Below are 14,933 nucleotides of genomic sequence, written 5' to 3'. Positions count from 1 at the left end.
TTCTGACCCTGGCTCTGAGAATCAGTGTGCAAGTTATCATAACTGTTTGTGCCTCAGCCTTCCCACCTATAAAACTAAGATAATGGTATCTCCCTCATAGGGTCATTTTGAGAATTTAAATGTAAAAGGTTCCAATAAATAAAGTACTTGACACACAGTGGTGCTCAATAAATGGCAGTCCTATCCTAACACAGGTCTGAACTCTTAGCTCCGGCTCCCTTATCAGAGCAGGGCTAACACAACAAGCAGACCGGGAGTCAGACTTCGAGGCGTCCACTCCCAACCTTTGGGCTTCTCCCATGCTCTCCAGGGATAGTAAGAACGTCTCACAACCAAAGCCCTCCCTACTAGCAATCATTCAATACTGTAAACATTTTTATAACATGCATTATGAGCTGAATACTGATAAAATGTTTTAAGGAATGTCTTCTTTGGGGGGGCACTCATAAACCAGTGATGAAGATACAAAAACATATCCCATGAATACAAGAAAAAAAATATAAACATTAACATGCACCAAGTATCTACTGTGAGCCAGAGAAGAAGAGTAATTCACTGAGGAGACCCAAGGAATGGCTTGTGCAGATGGGCTTTGAAGAAGTGGGGGGGGAGGGGGTCCAAACTAAGGGTCTTTTTGGAACAGCTGCGTATACAAATCTACCCATGCTGAAAGGAGTGAATGCCCAGAGGTGCATTCTGGCTCTTTTCACAGGGGCCACCACACCAAAATCCTAAGAAACTGAAGTGGAACCCCAAGCATTAGCCCTCTAGGCCAGTGGTTCTCAAGCGAGATAAGGGGAAGCAGGGAGTGATTTATCCCATCTCCCAGGGGACACTGGCAATGTCTGGAGACATTTTTGGTTGTCACACGTGGGGGGTGGGGGTGCTACCACCTAGTGGGTAAAAGCCCAGGATGCTGCTAAACAACCTACAATGCACAAGACCAACCCCACAACAAAGAATTACCTTGCTAGAAATGTCAACAGTGCCGCTGTTGAGAAACCTTGCTCTACAAAGAGCACCAAACACAGGCAAAACTCCAGAGAAGGTTCATGAGTTTGAGGTATGTCAGCAAGGGCAGCCCCTCATGCTAGGAAATGATTTAGCTAGAACATTTCTGGGGTGGAGGAACACAGCAGGATTCCAAACAGACTGCTTGTAGGGGTAGATGGGAGAAATCCATAGTGTATTATTTACTTTTTTTTTTTAAGTAGGCTCCATTCCCCAGGGGGGCTTGAACTGACCACCCTGAGATAAAGACTAGAGCTGAGATCAAGAGTTTAACCGACGCTTAACCGACTGAGTCACCCAGGCGCTCCAATAGCGTATCATTCAGAGGAGTTAAGTTGACCGCCCTTCCCCCCACCCCCAAATTTTGTTGAGGTATAACTGACATATAACATTGTATTAGTTTCAAGTAACAACATAATGATTCCACATTTGCATATACCAAGCAATGATTACCACAATAAGTTAACATCCATCACCTCACATAAACAATTTTTTCCTTGTGATCTATTCTCTCAGCAACTTTCAAATATACAATCATCTACTGACCGCTCTTTCTAAAGACAACACCCAAGTCACTGTATCCCATCAACCTAATTTCCTGTATAGCATTCATCATAGCCAAAAGTTGTCTTATTTTCTCCTTCTTTATTATTGTCTTTCTCCTCTGGAACGCAAGTCCCCTGAGAGCAAGGCATACTTTATTCTCTGCTGTTTCCACAGCACCTTGAACAACTCCTTATAAAACAGTAAGCATTCAATAAATTTGGCGAGCGAATGAGTTCTTTCAATGGTTCCAGTGGTAACAAAGGAGGTATTTCAAGCCATTCCCCACCTCTAACATGGAGGTGGAGGGTGGACACCCCAAGCACTCCCGCTGGAGACGGGAGCGCTGGGTCAGAAATTCAAAAGTGCCGCCTCCGGAGGAAAGTAAAAAAAAAGGAGGAATTGGAGCATACCAATGCGAGGCGGGAGGGGGCGCTGGGCTGAGGGAAAAGTGTACCGCTGGGGACCGGAGGCCTCGGGAGGGCTACCAGCAGCCCCACACTTTCCGGAGAGTTCAAACAAGGCAGGGGAAGTAGCCAGATCCAGCAGGTCCGGCGGGGAACTGCGCTGCCCGCGGCTGGCTGACAACTCCGGACGCGCCACTTTTGGCGGGAGGGAGCAGTGGGCGGGGTAACGTACGGATCGGCCCGTACCACTCGCTCAGGGGCGGGGGCCGCGCAAAGAGCAGACAAGTGACACCTGGGGAAGAGGTCCGAGTCAGAGCACCCGAGCTGGGAAAGCGGGTTCGGACTGAACCCGTTCCGGAGGGAAAGGAACCTGTGAGGGTTCGCGACATTTCTAGTCGCACGGGCTGGGTTGTACTACTCTGCTACCGGATTAGGGGGTCCAGGCTGGGACGTGCGCAGGGCCGCAGCCAGGTTTATCTCACCAGAGCCATTGGGTCCAATGATGGCGGTGAACCTCTGAAACGGTCCGATAATCTGCCGACCCTTGTACGACTTAAAGTTCTCGATCTCAATCAGTTTCAGGAAACCCATGACGGCGACGGCGCCGGCGGCTGTACAAAAGGCCGCGCCGTACACCCGGGAACTGGGGTAGCCCGCGCGGGAAACACCGCAGTGCAGGCCGGGCGTACGACAAACCTCGCGAGAATAAGTCCAGGCCTAACGGGATTTCTGGCTTCCGGTGAGAGCGGAACCAGGGGCGTGTCGTGGAAGTTTTGTTAATCCGTTGCCTGGGCGCGAGCTTAAAACAGGAGTTTGGGTCCCGCCCCCCTTTCTTGTTGCGTGGCAACGCAAACCGCTGACCCTGCCTGCTGAACCGTAGAAGAGCGCAGCAGCATTTGGGATCTGAGGAAGCAGGCGGGACGCGAGTCCACGCTTGCTGAAACAAGTCACAGCAGGGCTATGCCCTCCAGGGCAAGAGAAAGGTGGGAGCTTGGCTGCGGCTTTAGCCTAGCCTGCTGGAAGGCTCAAACAAGAACAGGCTCGGGGATTGGAAGGACCCCAGGGAGTGAGGGCTGGACGGGAAGGAGGGGCCGGCCGGAGGATTTGGTGTTAGGGGAGCTCAGACTAAGCTGAGGGTGAAGTAGGGTTGGAAGTGCAGTGGAATGGGGGTAGGGATGGGGTGGGGTGGGAGGGGGGCTGGGGTGAAAAGGGGGATGGAGTTTGAAGGGAGATGAGGGTACTCTGGAGCGACAGGGTCACGAGCTAGGGAAAGCTATGGCCAGAGGTACTGCCTCTATCCCCTGCCTCCCTCCTCTTTCTCCAAGCAGAGTCCAGAGACTGTTGCTGTAGTTTAAGAATAGTCTTGGACCTGAGCCACTTGTTGGCCACTTGAACCTAAACCCAACCTGGGAGCTTCAAAATTGACACTCTTTGCTAAGAAAGGTATTTTGTGTGAACCGCCGGGAGTCAGGGTCCCTAAGCCACTGCTCTCCACCTCTATTCTCCTTCCTTTCTCCCCATTTTATCTATCTCTCCTCGTGCTTCATCCCCACCCCATTTCCTCCTCTCCATCCCCCTCTGGCCCCCTCCCTTGCTTTCCTCCTTCCCCTTCTCTTGCTGTCGGTCCTCCATTCCTGTCTACTACCCTGTTGCCCTCCTTCCTCTTTCCTTTTCTGCCTCCCCCACCCCACTCTGCCCCCTCTGTCCCTTTCCCCTCTCTGTTCCCCGAATTTTCTATCCTTCTCCTTCATACTTTCATCCCCCTATCACCTTATACCACCTACTCATTACAAGGTCATGGCCTTAGCAATCCAAGAAGCTTAAAATATCTGCCAAATCTTCCCCTTCAGTGACCTTACATTGTGGTGACAAATGGAATGAGTTGGCTGGGGTTAGTGCTTAGACTTAGACATGGAAAGGGTCTGGTGGTTGCCATAACCATTCCTGAAACCACTTTTAAAATGACATCTGGAGGCTGGGAAGAGTCTAAAAGTCTTATTACAAGTCCAGGAAAGTGAGAAAGCTTGGTTGATGGAATCTAGTAGAGGAACCACAAATGAATTCAACTGGGAAAAACAGTCACAATCAGGCTAGGGGGACAAAATGACCAAAGGACAGCAATCTCATATAATTGACAGGAACTAGTGTTCCATTTAAAAAGATGAGATGGAACTTGGAAAAAAATCAGATTGGGTCCCTACCTCTCACACTGTATATAAAGTGCAATTCCAAATGGATTAAAAACTTAAATGAGAAAGGCAAAATTCTAGACATTTTTACCCATCCTCTTACCTCCCTCCCCTCCAGCAACCCTTAGTTCATACACAGTATATTAATGCCTCTGTTCACATTTGCACAGTGGTTATCTCTTAGGGTAAGGATGAGGGAGAAGAGACGTAAGACACTTTAATAATATTGATCAAGTTCTATTTCTTAAGTTGGGGAGTTGGTTCATGGGTCTCTTTTATCATGCTTCTTCACTTGCATGTGGGTTATATATATTCTGCTGTATACATCAAATATTTCAGTCACAAAATGGTTTTTTAAAAAAAGGATCAGGGGGTTGGGGGGATAGGGTAACTGGGTGATGGACATTAACGAGGGCACCTGATGTAATGAGCACTGGGTGTTATATATGACTGACGAATCACTGAGCTCTACCTCTGAAACCAATAATACATTATATGTTAATTGAATTTAAACTTTAAAAAAGGATAAATAAATAAAGGATTGGAACTAGCTATAGGAGGAGTTGAGGAATGGTATTCTGAACAAAGAAATGCCATGTACAAAGGCCCTGAGATGGGAATAGTTGTGTTGAAGGACTTGAGAGGAGGCGAGTGTGCCTGGAGGACTGTAAGTGAGGGAGACTGTGATGTGGGATGAATTGGAAAGGTGTGCGGGAGCCGGATCTTGAAACCCATGGTAAGGAGTTTGGATCTGATTCTAAGTGCAGTGGGAAGCCAGTGGAGGATTTTAAGCAGGTGAGAGACATGATCAGATTTATGTTTGCAAAAGTGTTTTTGGCTGTGGTTTTGGCCACAGTTGCCAAAAGTGGGCTTCCCAAAATATGAAAGAACACAGGCAAATGTAAGCCCTCTAGCCTTTCATGTGACTAGAGAATAAGTAACAAATAAAAAGGGAAATAGTGGTGCCATTTACTGAAATGGGGAAAACTGAATAGAGCATAACATGAAGGGAGGAGAGTTGTAAATGAGCATGAGACTTGGAAAGATGAGCAAGGGTCAGATCATGAAGACTTTTATAAATCTGGCAAAGGGGGTTAGACTTTATCTTGTAAACACTGGGGAGCCATTTGCTTTAAAGCTTTTATTTATTTTTTAAAGATTTTATTTATTTATTTGAGAGAGAGAGCATGACCGGGGCTGGGGGGCAGAGGGAGAGGGAGAAGCAGACTCCCTGCTGAGCAGGGAGCCCGACGCTGGCGGGATCATGACCTGAGGTTAACCAACTGAGTCACCCAGGTACCCCTAATGCTGCTCTTAAAGGTTTTTTTTTTTTTAAGATTTTTTATTTTTAAGGGATCTCTACACCCAACGTGGAGCTTGAACGTACAACCCTGGGATCAAGAGTCACATGCTCCACTGACTGAGCCAGCCAGGTGCCCTGTTGCTTTTAAAGCTTTTAAGCTGAGGTGTGCCATGGTCAGATTTGCTTTCAGAAAGATCACTCTGGTAGCTAGTGCAGAGAAAAGAGTAGAGAGGGTAACACTGGAGCGAGGGAGGCCACTGAGGCTCCTGAGGATACTGTCTGGCACCTGATTGTGAGGCCTGAATTAGGGTGGTGACAGCATAGATGTAGGGCACAGGTATGAAATATATCAGGAGGTAAAATCAGTAGGAATCAATAACTGGTGTTATTGGTGCTGTAGGAAGAAAGGAAGAGGGGTGGGGGTGTAGTCAAGGATGGTGGTCAGCACTGATTGGCCATTCCACCCCACACTTGCTCCAGATGTATAAGGTAGACCTGTCAGCAGATCCCAAGGAGGTGGCAGCCATCGAGGCTAGAAGAAATCGAGAAAAAGAGCGACAGAGCCGATTCTTCAATGTGCAGACCCGAGTCATGGGGGTGAGTAGGCAATGGGGACTTTCTTGGGACCAGGGGTCACCTCACTCCTGCACCCACAGAGGAATGTAGCAGTGTCTGTTACGGCCTTCATTGATTTAAGCAGGCCCTCCAGCTGGAAAGGAAGGAGAGAGAGAGAAGGCATCCACTCCCGGGTGAGGGAAGGAAGTGGGCTGGGGGTGCAGGGGAAGAGACTGGGGGAAGAGGAGCCAGTGACAGTGACTCTCCTCCAGTCAGCTCTGGGCTGAGTGGCCTGGTTCTCAAGAGACAGGTAACATGGAGCCAAAAGAAGTCTGAAGAATATTTGGTATTGTGTATGCCTAAATGCTGTCCGGAAGGCTACATAAGAAACTGTTAACCAGGCTGAGTGACAGAGATGGGAGGGACTTACTCTTCACTAAACTGTATTCCCTTTTACACTCTCTTGAAATGCTTTAAAGGAATTACAATAAAAAATAAACAGAAAATATTGATAGTTTAAGAAAAAAATAGATTGCTGGGTAGGTGGATATGGGGGGGGGGGTCGCGGAATGCAGCATGGTATTCTGGAAAAGACCTCATACCTATGCTCAAGGGCCAGGTCTGCTGTTTACTAGATGTGTGGCTTTGAATGAGTCACCTATCTTCTCTGAGCTCCAGGCTCCTTCTCAGTAAAATGAAGCTAAATGAAGTGTGAAAGTGAATATTAACATATGGTGGTGGCTCAGTGCCTGACCCAAGTTAAGTAGTTGGCTGAGAGATGTGTGGTGTGATTGAGATCCGGTTGGCAAGTGTTTCCTCAGGGTCTGGTCCGGGCCAAGAACTAGGTTGGGCAGTAGGGTACAAAGCTGACTAAGGCCCAGTCTCCTCCCTTAATGGGCTCACAGTCTGGTGGAGGAGATCATCGACAGAGGCAAACTTCAATATAATGTGGACAGTGGGTCCTAGATTCTGTGGGAGTAGCACCTGCCTAAGGAATCAGGAAGGTGAGGCCTGAGCTGGTCTTGAAGGATGAATAGGAATTTGGGTAAAGAGAGGAAGTAAGAGAGTTCCAAGGGGAGGGAGCAGCTGGAGCAAAGGCTCTTTGTTCCAAACAGCCTCAGATGTCACAGGGAACCGTAAGCACAGAGCTCTGAGGGTGGGGCAGAGGAAGGAGGTACTGAGATAAGGATGGAGAAGGAGGCAGAGGCTAGACCAGTGAGGGGCTTACAAACCATGTTCAGATGGTAGACCCTTATCCAGTAGGTACTGAGGATCTATAGGAGGATTCTGAAGAGGGTAAATTCTGAGCAGTTTGTATTAGAGCATTCAAGGCCCACTGTTGGTCCCCTACCCTGATTTAGCTCATTTCTTTGGGATCAGGTGGATGTCAAAGCCCTCAACAGCCAAGTGGAAGAGCGAAAGCTTCGAGAGGCAACAGAACAGAGCGAGGAGGCAGCTTATGGTAAAAGCTCAAGGCTAAGGGCAAGCCAAGAAGGATAGTGTAAGGGCCTGAGTGGGCTGAGGTAGGGCAGTTCTGCCTTGGAGTGGCGCCTGAGGCCTGGGGTGTGGTGGGACAAACCCGATGGGCCTTGGGAGCAGAGGCCATGCTGAGTGGGCTCTGTCTCTCCCATGGGGCCTTCTCCATGTCCCTGCCCACCACCCCCAGGTACCTACCAGAAGCAGTATGATCTGGTAGCCCAGATGCTAGAGAAGGAACAGGCAGAACGGACACGTCGGCTGGCCAAGAAACTCCAAAAATTTCGGGAGCAAAAGCAGCAGCTCAAGAACTGCCCAGAGTTTGACCTTTGGAATCCTAGCCAACTCTGGATGGAGTTTCCAGCCCGTCTTGGCCACAGAGATCCCCCCTGTGGCCCAGCCAGCCTGCAGTGCTTTGCTGGGGAGGACCTGGAGAGGGCCACGTACCTGAAAATGCAGCAGGAGCAGTTCAGATACGGCCTGGAGAGGCAGCTGCAGGAGCAACGTCAAGTCAGGGCTGATGAAAAGTGTACAGGTAAGTAGCTGCGCCCTCCAGGCTGAGACCCAAGGCCTGGTGGGGAGTTGCTCTGAGCCAGGTACAGCACCCAGGGAGTGGGGAGGTCCAGTTACCCACAGAGCTGATGCTGAAAGGTTAGACTGAGCAGACCCCAAACTCCCTGACCTCCTTCAGTAACTGACAGTATAGCCATTGGTACCCAATCAGCCTGGAACTCCATTATGTGGAGGCAGCATAGTGAAGACAGACCTGTCGGCTCTGCCACTTACCACCTGGTTTGGGCAAATGAATTTTCTTCTCAGTGCTTCAGCTTCCTCATCTTTAAAATGGGGATAATAATCCATGCCACGCAGAGCTCGAATGAGACTGAAATGAGATACTGTATGTAAAGCACAAACATCAGTGCTCAGTAACCAGTAGCTACTCTTACTGTGACACTATACGCGACCATGACCTCCATGATCTCACGGACCATGTCCCTTCTAGAAAATCAGTTTAGGAAAAGAGGAAAAGATAAATGCACAAGTCATTCATCAGCAAATACTTACGCTTTAACACTGGTAGGTGCTGTGATGGGTACTGTGACAGAAGTGTTTATAGGACACGGAGGGAACATCAATATGGGATTGGTCAATTCTCACAAGGAAAGGGAAGCAGGATGGGGGGGTGGCACAAGTCAGCTGTTAGGAATCAATTTTGGAAAGTTGGGTACAATTTTTCCAAGTCAGGGAGAGGGTCAAGAAGAGGTCATTCTAGGCAGAGGGGGCAGCAAGAGGTAGAGAACTGGGGCTGTGAATAGTCCAAGGGTTTAGGATGCATGAACAGTTTAGTGTTAGTGCAGCCTAGGGTTGAGGGGTTGGAGGAAGAGAAAACGTGCAAGAATTTTCTACACCAAACTAAGGAATTGTGACTTTATCGCGTAGGCAGTCGTTAACCATTTAAGGGTTTTAAGCAGAGTGACAAGACCATTTCAATATTCAGCATATATTAAGCCACCTATTTTGTGCCTGGCACAGTGAACAAAATAGAAAAATCCTTGCTGTCATGGAGTTCACACTCTAATGGGAACAGACAATAAACAAGATAAAATAGTAAAATATACAGTGAACCTTTGAACAACACGGGTTTGAACTGCACAGGTCTGCTTATATGTGGATTTTAAAAAATAAATACAATACTATAAACGTATTTTCTCTCCCCTATGGTCTTCTTTTCTTTTCTTTTTTTTTTTTTTTAAGATTTTGTTTATTTATTTGACAGAGAGAGACAGCAAGAGAGGGAACACAAACAGGGGGCGTGGGAGGGGGAGAAGCAGGCTTCCTGCTGAGCAGGGATCCCGATGCGGGGCTCAATCCCAGGACCCTGAGATCATGACCTGAGCCGAAGGCAGACGCTTAACCGACTGAGCCACCCAGGCGCCCCTTCTTTTCTTTTTTTATTTTTTTTAAAGATTTGGTTGCCTAAGCCCCGCATTGTTCAAGGGTCAACTGTATAAGGTGGTTAAGGTAGTTGCTAGGGAGAAAAATAAAGCACAAAAGGGAGGACGTGGGGACTTTGGGAGAGGGGTGCACAGCTGCCATTTTAAATAAGGAAAACCTCACTGAGGTAACCTTTGAATACAGATCTGAAGACAAGGGAGTAAGCAATGCAATGCAAACAATCGAGGGAAGAGCTGTCCCAAGTAGAGGAGGTAGCTAGTACAAAGGCCCATAAGAGAGAGGGTGTCTGGAATGTTTGAGGAATGGCAGTGGGGCCAGAGTAGCTGAAGTAGACCAAGTGAGGGGAAGAGTGATAGGAAATGAGGTCAGAGAGGTGAAGGGGCCAGATCCAGTAGGCCTTCCAGGCCATGGTGCAGACTTTGGCTTTTACTGAGTGAGGTAGGAGCCACGGGAGGGAGAGGGTGTTGTGCACTGGGGCCACAGGATTTGTGTTTTAGACTTAAAAGCTTTGCCAGCTGTTGTGGAGATTGGCTTAGAGGGGAAGACAAGAGGCAAGGAGATAAGATAGAAGACTATTGCAGCCACGAGGAGGCAGCCAACAGGCAGCCATCTATCTATATGATCCTACGGTGGCATAGAGCTGGTCTGGGCTGCAGGGAGAGATCTGGAGGCCCGAAGCAGGGGAAGGGTTTGCAAAGGAACAGAATGCTAAGCCTGGATGGAGCCTGGGGAAAGGGTGAGCAAATAGTACACTCTGTGAGGACAAAGGTCGGAGCTGTCTTACTATTACAACTCCGGTGACTTACACACTGCCTGATAACATGGTAGATGCTCAGTAAATGTATCTTGCGTGAATGAATGAGTAGAGGAAAAGGAGCTCACAATAAAGGGATCAGGGAGGTAGGATAAAAGATGCATAAAATAATAATAGCTAACCTTTCTTGGGCACTTGCTGTGTATCAGACACTGTGCTAAGCTTGCTACCACATCATGACTCATGCCATCCTCCCAGCCACTCCATGAGGCAAGCACTGGTATTATCCCCATTTTCAGTGGAGGAAATTGAAGAACAGAGATGTGAAATAATTTGCCCAGGCATGCAGCTAGTGGGGGACGGAGGCGGGAAGTGGACTCGGGCAAGCTGGCCCCATGGCCCACACTCGGCCACGCCACCAGACTTGCCTTCTCTTGGTCACCATGAGAAAGCAGGGCCAGAGGTCAAGGGAGGCGTTTCAGAGAGGGAGCCATCAATCATGGCAAATGCTCTGGCGAAATTTAGGTAGGAACAGAAACCTGTCTATTGGATTTTGAAATTTTGGAGTCTCTGGTGATTCTTGTCGGAGCGGTTGCAGAGGCACCACGGGGCCAGCAGCAGGCGGGTGTATGAGAAGGCAGAGCCAGGCAACAGGGACAGCAGAATACCAAGGGAGCGTGCACGCAGTGTAATGAAAAGAGCGTGGGCTGATCCCTCAAGAGACCTGGCTTCAATTCCCAACCAACTACTTGCTGACTATTAACCTTGGGCATTTTTACTTCACCTCCAGACCTCTTAGTGTCCCCACCTGAAAAATGGTGCTGCTCTTTCCTCTCCGGGTTGCCGTGCCGAATGAAATGAAACCACGCACCCCTATCCATCCTCCCTAGCCCCTGCCACCCTCCAGCCTCTGAGGTCCGTGTCCTTGTACCTCCTCAAAGCCAAGCCTTAAGCCTGTGTTTAGGGGACCCCCATTACCCCTGCCGCTCCCTCCATCCGCCCCCAGGCTGTGCTCTCTCAGGTATCCCCTGCCCTGTGTTTTCAACATTTCCCCTTCCACTGATTCCTTCTGTGCCTGCTGTAAACCTGCTTACGTCTAACCCCTCTTTTTTTTTTCTTTTTAAAGATTTTATTTATTTGACAGAGAGAGACACAGCAAGAGAGGGAACACAAGCAGGGGGAGCGGCAGAGGGAGAAGCAGGCTCACCACTGAGCAGGGAGCCCAATGAGGGGCTCGATCCCAGGACCCTGGGATCATGACCTGAGCCGAAGGCAGACGCTTAACGACTGAGCCACCCAGGCACCCCAGTCTAACCCCTCTTAAAAAAACTAAAGCCTCCCTCCGCCCTGTGATTCCTCTAGGTGCTGCGAGCTAGCTGTCTTCCTTTACAGCCATACTTGAAAAATCTGCTTCCGCTTGCTGTCTTTTCTTCCTTTCCAGTCACACCTCAACCCCCTGGGAGATCTCCTCTCTCCCCACCCAACTTCACTGACACTACTCTTACTAAAACCACAATGCCTTTGTGTTATCAAGTACAAGAGGCTCTATCTAGTCTTTCCTCGACTGGACCTTTCTTGCTCCACTTGACTCTGATCACATCCTTCTTGAGCTTCTCTCTTCCTTGGCTTCTGTACTAGTACATTCTGCTCTTAGCTCTCTGACCATTCCCTCTGTGTCTGCCCTTTGTGGGCTCCTTTTCCATTACACCTTTCTTTCTTGAGACTTGGTCCCTGGCACACTGCTTTCCCTCCCCTGCATACTTACCTCAGGTGCCCTCGGCCCTCATTCTGGTTTCAGCTGCCATGTCACCATCTCTGTGCTGAGGACTCTCTACCCGCAGAATCAGATATCCAGATGCCTGCTGACCACCTTCAACTCAGCCTTCCTAAACAATTCATCCATGTTCCCTAGCCTGCTCTTCATTCTGTATCTTCTACTTCCAGTGGTGGCCACACCATGCACCCAGTCATCTGAGCCAGGACCCTGGGAAACATCCAAATCTGCCCCCCTCCTTTACTCTCATCACGTACTGCTGATGTAACCCTTCTATATATTGGGCCTGCTTTGAGCCCTCCAAGATGGCTCTCCTACCTCCACTGTCTCCCACCAGTCTGACTGTATTCTATACTGGCCCCCAGGAGGAGCTTTCTAAGATACAAATCTGATTGTGTCGCCCCCTTGCTTAAGATCCTTCCATGTTCCCCACCACCTTCGAGGCAAGTTTCTGGCCTTTAGTCTGGCCCCTGCAAAGCTCCCTAGTCCCTTGCATTTTATGCTCCAGCAAGAGCATACTATTTGTAGTTTCAGATACAGGCCATACTGTTTCTTGGTTTCCTTTATTCATTTGACAAATATTTATTGAGCCCCTACTATGTGCCAGGCTCGGATCTAGGTTCTGGGCATGGGAGTGAATAAAACAGACAAAATCCCTGCCCTCGGGGCGCCTGGGTGGCTCAGATGGTTAAGCGTCTGCCTTCCACTCAGGTCATGATCTCAGGGTCCTGGGATCGAGCCCCACATCTGGCTCCTAGCTCAGCGGGGAGCCTGCTTCTCCCTCTGCCTCTGCCTCTCCCCCTGCTCATGCTGTCTCTCTCTCTGTATCTCTGTGTCTCAAATGAATAAATAAAATCTTAAAAAAAAAAATCCCTGCCCTCAACAAGGCTACTTCCTAGTGAGGAGAGAGACAGGCAATAGACAACATCAGTGAAATGTAGAGTATGGTGACAAATGGTAGGGAGAAATATAAATCAGGGAAGGGGGATAAATGTTGGGGACAGGAGGTTGCAATTTGAGGTAGGAGAGACAGGGAAGGCCTCACCGAGGTGGCAATATTTGAGCAAGACCTGGGAGAAGCAAGAGAGCAGGAGCCAAGAATAACGTCTATTACAAATCCCTGAGGCAGGAGTATCTGGCATGATCTAGAAACAGCAAGACCAGTGTGGCTAGACTAAAACATGGCTTGGCATGCCTTTTGCTCTTTCTTTCTATATGCAATTCGCATTTCGAGGATCACCTCCTCCTGGAAGCCTTCCTCTCACCCACCACCCAAAGCTCTCATAATGCCCTGTATACACCTCTGTCATTGCCCTTACCATGGTGGTATGATCTATGTTTGATCCATCTCCCTGCAGCTTTCACTTAGGCACTTGAGAAATCCTTGTTGCTGCTACTTTGGCTATCCCTAAGCCTCAAAGAGTAACTCCTTCCACATCCCTACAGTTAGGACATTCCCCTCCCAAGCATACACATCCACACATCCACCAAGCTTGTTGAACAAATGGCTGAATGAGTGAACCAGGAACGGGGCAGGCCAGTATAGTGCCCTGGCCATATTTCTCTGCGCAGATATGCTCAATGACCAGCTGCGCCTAGCCATGGACATGCGGGCCGCCCAACTGGCCAAGCTAGAGGAGTCCTGTCGCGTGGCCATGATGTCTGCCACGGCCAATGCCAACAAAGCTCAGGTATGGCTTGGGCCATTCAGTGCACCGGGCTCTCCCCAACCCCTTGAGCAAAGTCCTGGGGAACTTAGCCATGTCTTCGCCCACACAACCTTTCCTGAAGCAACACCGGCCCTCTCATCTACCTGAGGACATCCCCTTTCACCTAAGGCCCCTCTTAGGGCAGAAGATGCTCTTCCCCATATCCAGACTGAGGCTGACCTGAGAGCAGAACACCACCCTCCCTTCCCCAGCCTCTCAGTCTAAGGGTTTCCAGAGGGCAGGGAAGGTCCCTGTCCATTCCACCCCTGCCCCTATGTTAGGTCATTCAAAGGCCAGGCAAGAGCTGGTCCTTCTCTCCCAGAGATGGAGGAGAGTAGGGCCATGTCTTCCCCTCCCCTGTGACTGAGAGCTCCCTGAAGTTGGGTACCCAAATGCTCATATTCGGGGGCCCCACCAGGCAGCTGAACTGGCTGAGCGACAGCGCCGTGAGTGGCAGCATGAACAGGAGGCCAACCTCATGGAGATCCAGAACCAGATCACGAGTGACCTACTGACGGAGAACCCCCAGGTTGCCCAGCACCCTGTGGCTCCCCACCGGGTCCTGCCCTATTGTTGGAAGGGCATGACTCCAGAGCAGAGAGCTGACATCAGGAAAGTCCAGGAGGTGCAATACCATGAAAAGGAGGCACAGCGCCAGGCTGACCAAGCACAGGATGCCAAATGGGAAAGCCAGACCTTTTGCTTGGCCCAAGCAACAATGGAGCTAGAAGAGCAGGAGAGGGAACTCTGTGCTGAATTTCAAAGGGGGCTGGGCTCCTTCAATCAGCAGCTGGATGAGGAGCAAAAAGCCCAGTGAGTTCTAGGGGGTGGCAACGTGGATGAATGCCAAGGGAGGGATGGGAAGGGCCAGGGAGAGAGGGAAAGCTCATCAGCTGATGCCTCTGTACTTCTTTCACAGGCAGAATTATCTGAATTCTATAATCTACACCAATCAACCTACGGCCCAATACTATTTACAGTTCAACACCAGCAGCCGCTAAGCTCAAGATGCTCATCTCTCTCTTCTCCCTCAGCAAGCTCATGAAGCCCGGGAGTCAGAGAGGAGAATGCTTCAGGCCCCCTCCCCCAACTCCTTCCCCCACTATCCCTACCTTTGACCCTAGGTAATAAAGTTACCAGTAAAATCAAGGCTGTGTGCTGTCATGGGACACAAAAGGTATGAGGTACTGCCTTTCCCACCCCACCCCTGGGCTTAGAGCATCTGACCCTGTCAGTCTTCACCCATTCACCTTTCT

The 14,933-nt window shown here is 49.5% G+C and overlaps 2 protein-coding genes across 10 annotated transcripts in view; one reads left to right on the top strand and one right to left on the bottom strand.

Moving 5' to 3' along the window:
• The window catches only part of SMC1A (structural maintenance of chromosomes 1A), a 48,259-nt gene extending 45,684 nt beyond the window's left edge, over positions 1–2,575 (bottom strand). For all 7 annotated transcript variants that reach the window (XR_013444608.1, XR_013444609.1, XR_013444610.1 and 4 more), the window contains exon 1: positions 2,444–2,575. Coding sequence is in view for 4 of the 7 variants with exons in the window: in XM_078064213.1 (XP_077920339.1) it covers positions 2,444–2,552 (109 nt within the window). In the remaining 3 variants the exon portion in view is untranslated. The remainder of the gene's footprint in view (positions 1–2,443) is intronic.
• Positions 2,576–2,596: 21 nt separating this feature from the next.
• RIBC1 (RIB43A domain with coiled-coils 1) lies at positions 2,597–14,826 on the top strand. Of its 3 annotated transcripts, none has more exons than XM_036111721.2 (7): positions 2,597–2,700; positions 5,934–6,050; positions 7,389–7,470; positions 7,675–8,019; positions 13,541–13,659; positions 14,096–14,490; positions 14,597–14,826. In XM_036111721.2, exons 2-7 carry the CDS (start codon positions 5,934–5,936, stop codon positions 14,676–14,678), a joined length of 1,140 nt encoding a protein of 379 aa, XP_035967614.1. In that variant the 5' UTR covers positions 2,597–2,700; the 3' UTR covers positions 14,679–14,826. The 3 variants fall into 3 exon arrangements, with proteins under 3 accessions (XP_035967614.1, XP_035967605.1, XP_077920344.1); XM_036111712.2 differs by lacking the exon at positions 2,597–2,700 and adding an exon at positions 2,712–2,944; XM_078064218.1 differs by lacking the exon at positions 2,597–2,700 and adding an exon at positions 3,288–3,404.
• Positions 14,827–14,933: the final 107 nt, after the last annotated feature.

The sequence above is a fragment of the Halichoerus grypus genome, chromosome X (assembly GCF_964656455.1).
Source record: "Halichoerus grypus chromosome X, mHalGry1.hap1.1, whole genome shotgun sequence".
Taxonomy (NCBI): Eukaryota; Metazoa; Chordata; class Mammalia; order Carnivora; family Phocidae; genus Halichoerus; species Halichoerus grypus.
The sequence above is the reverse complement of the archived record's forward strand: the minus strand, read 5'-3'. Positions and strand labels throughout refer to the sequence as shown.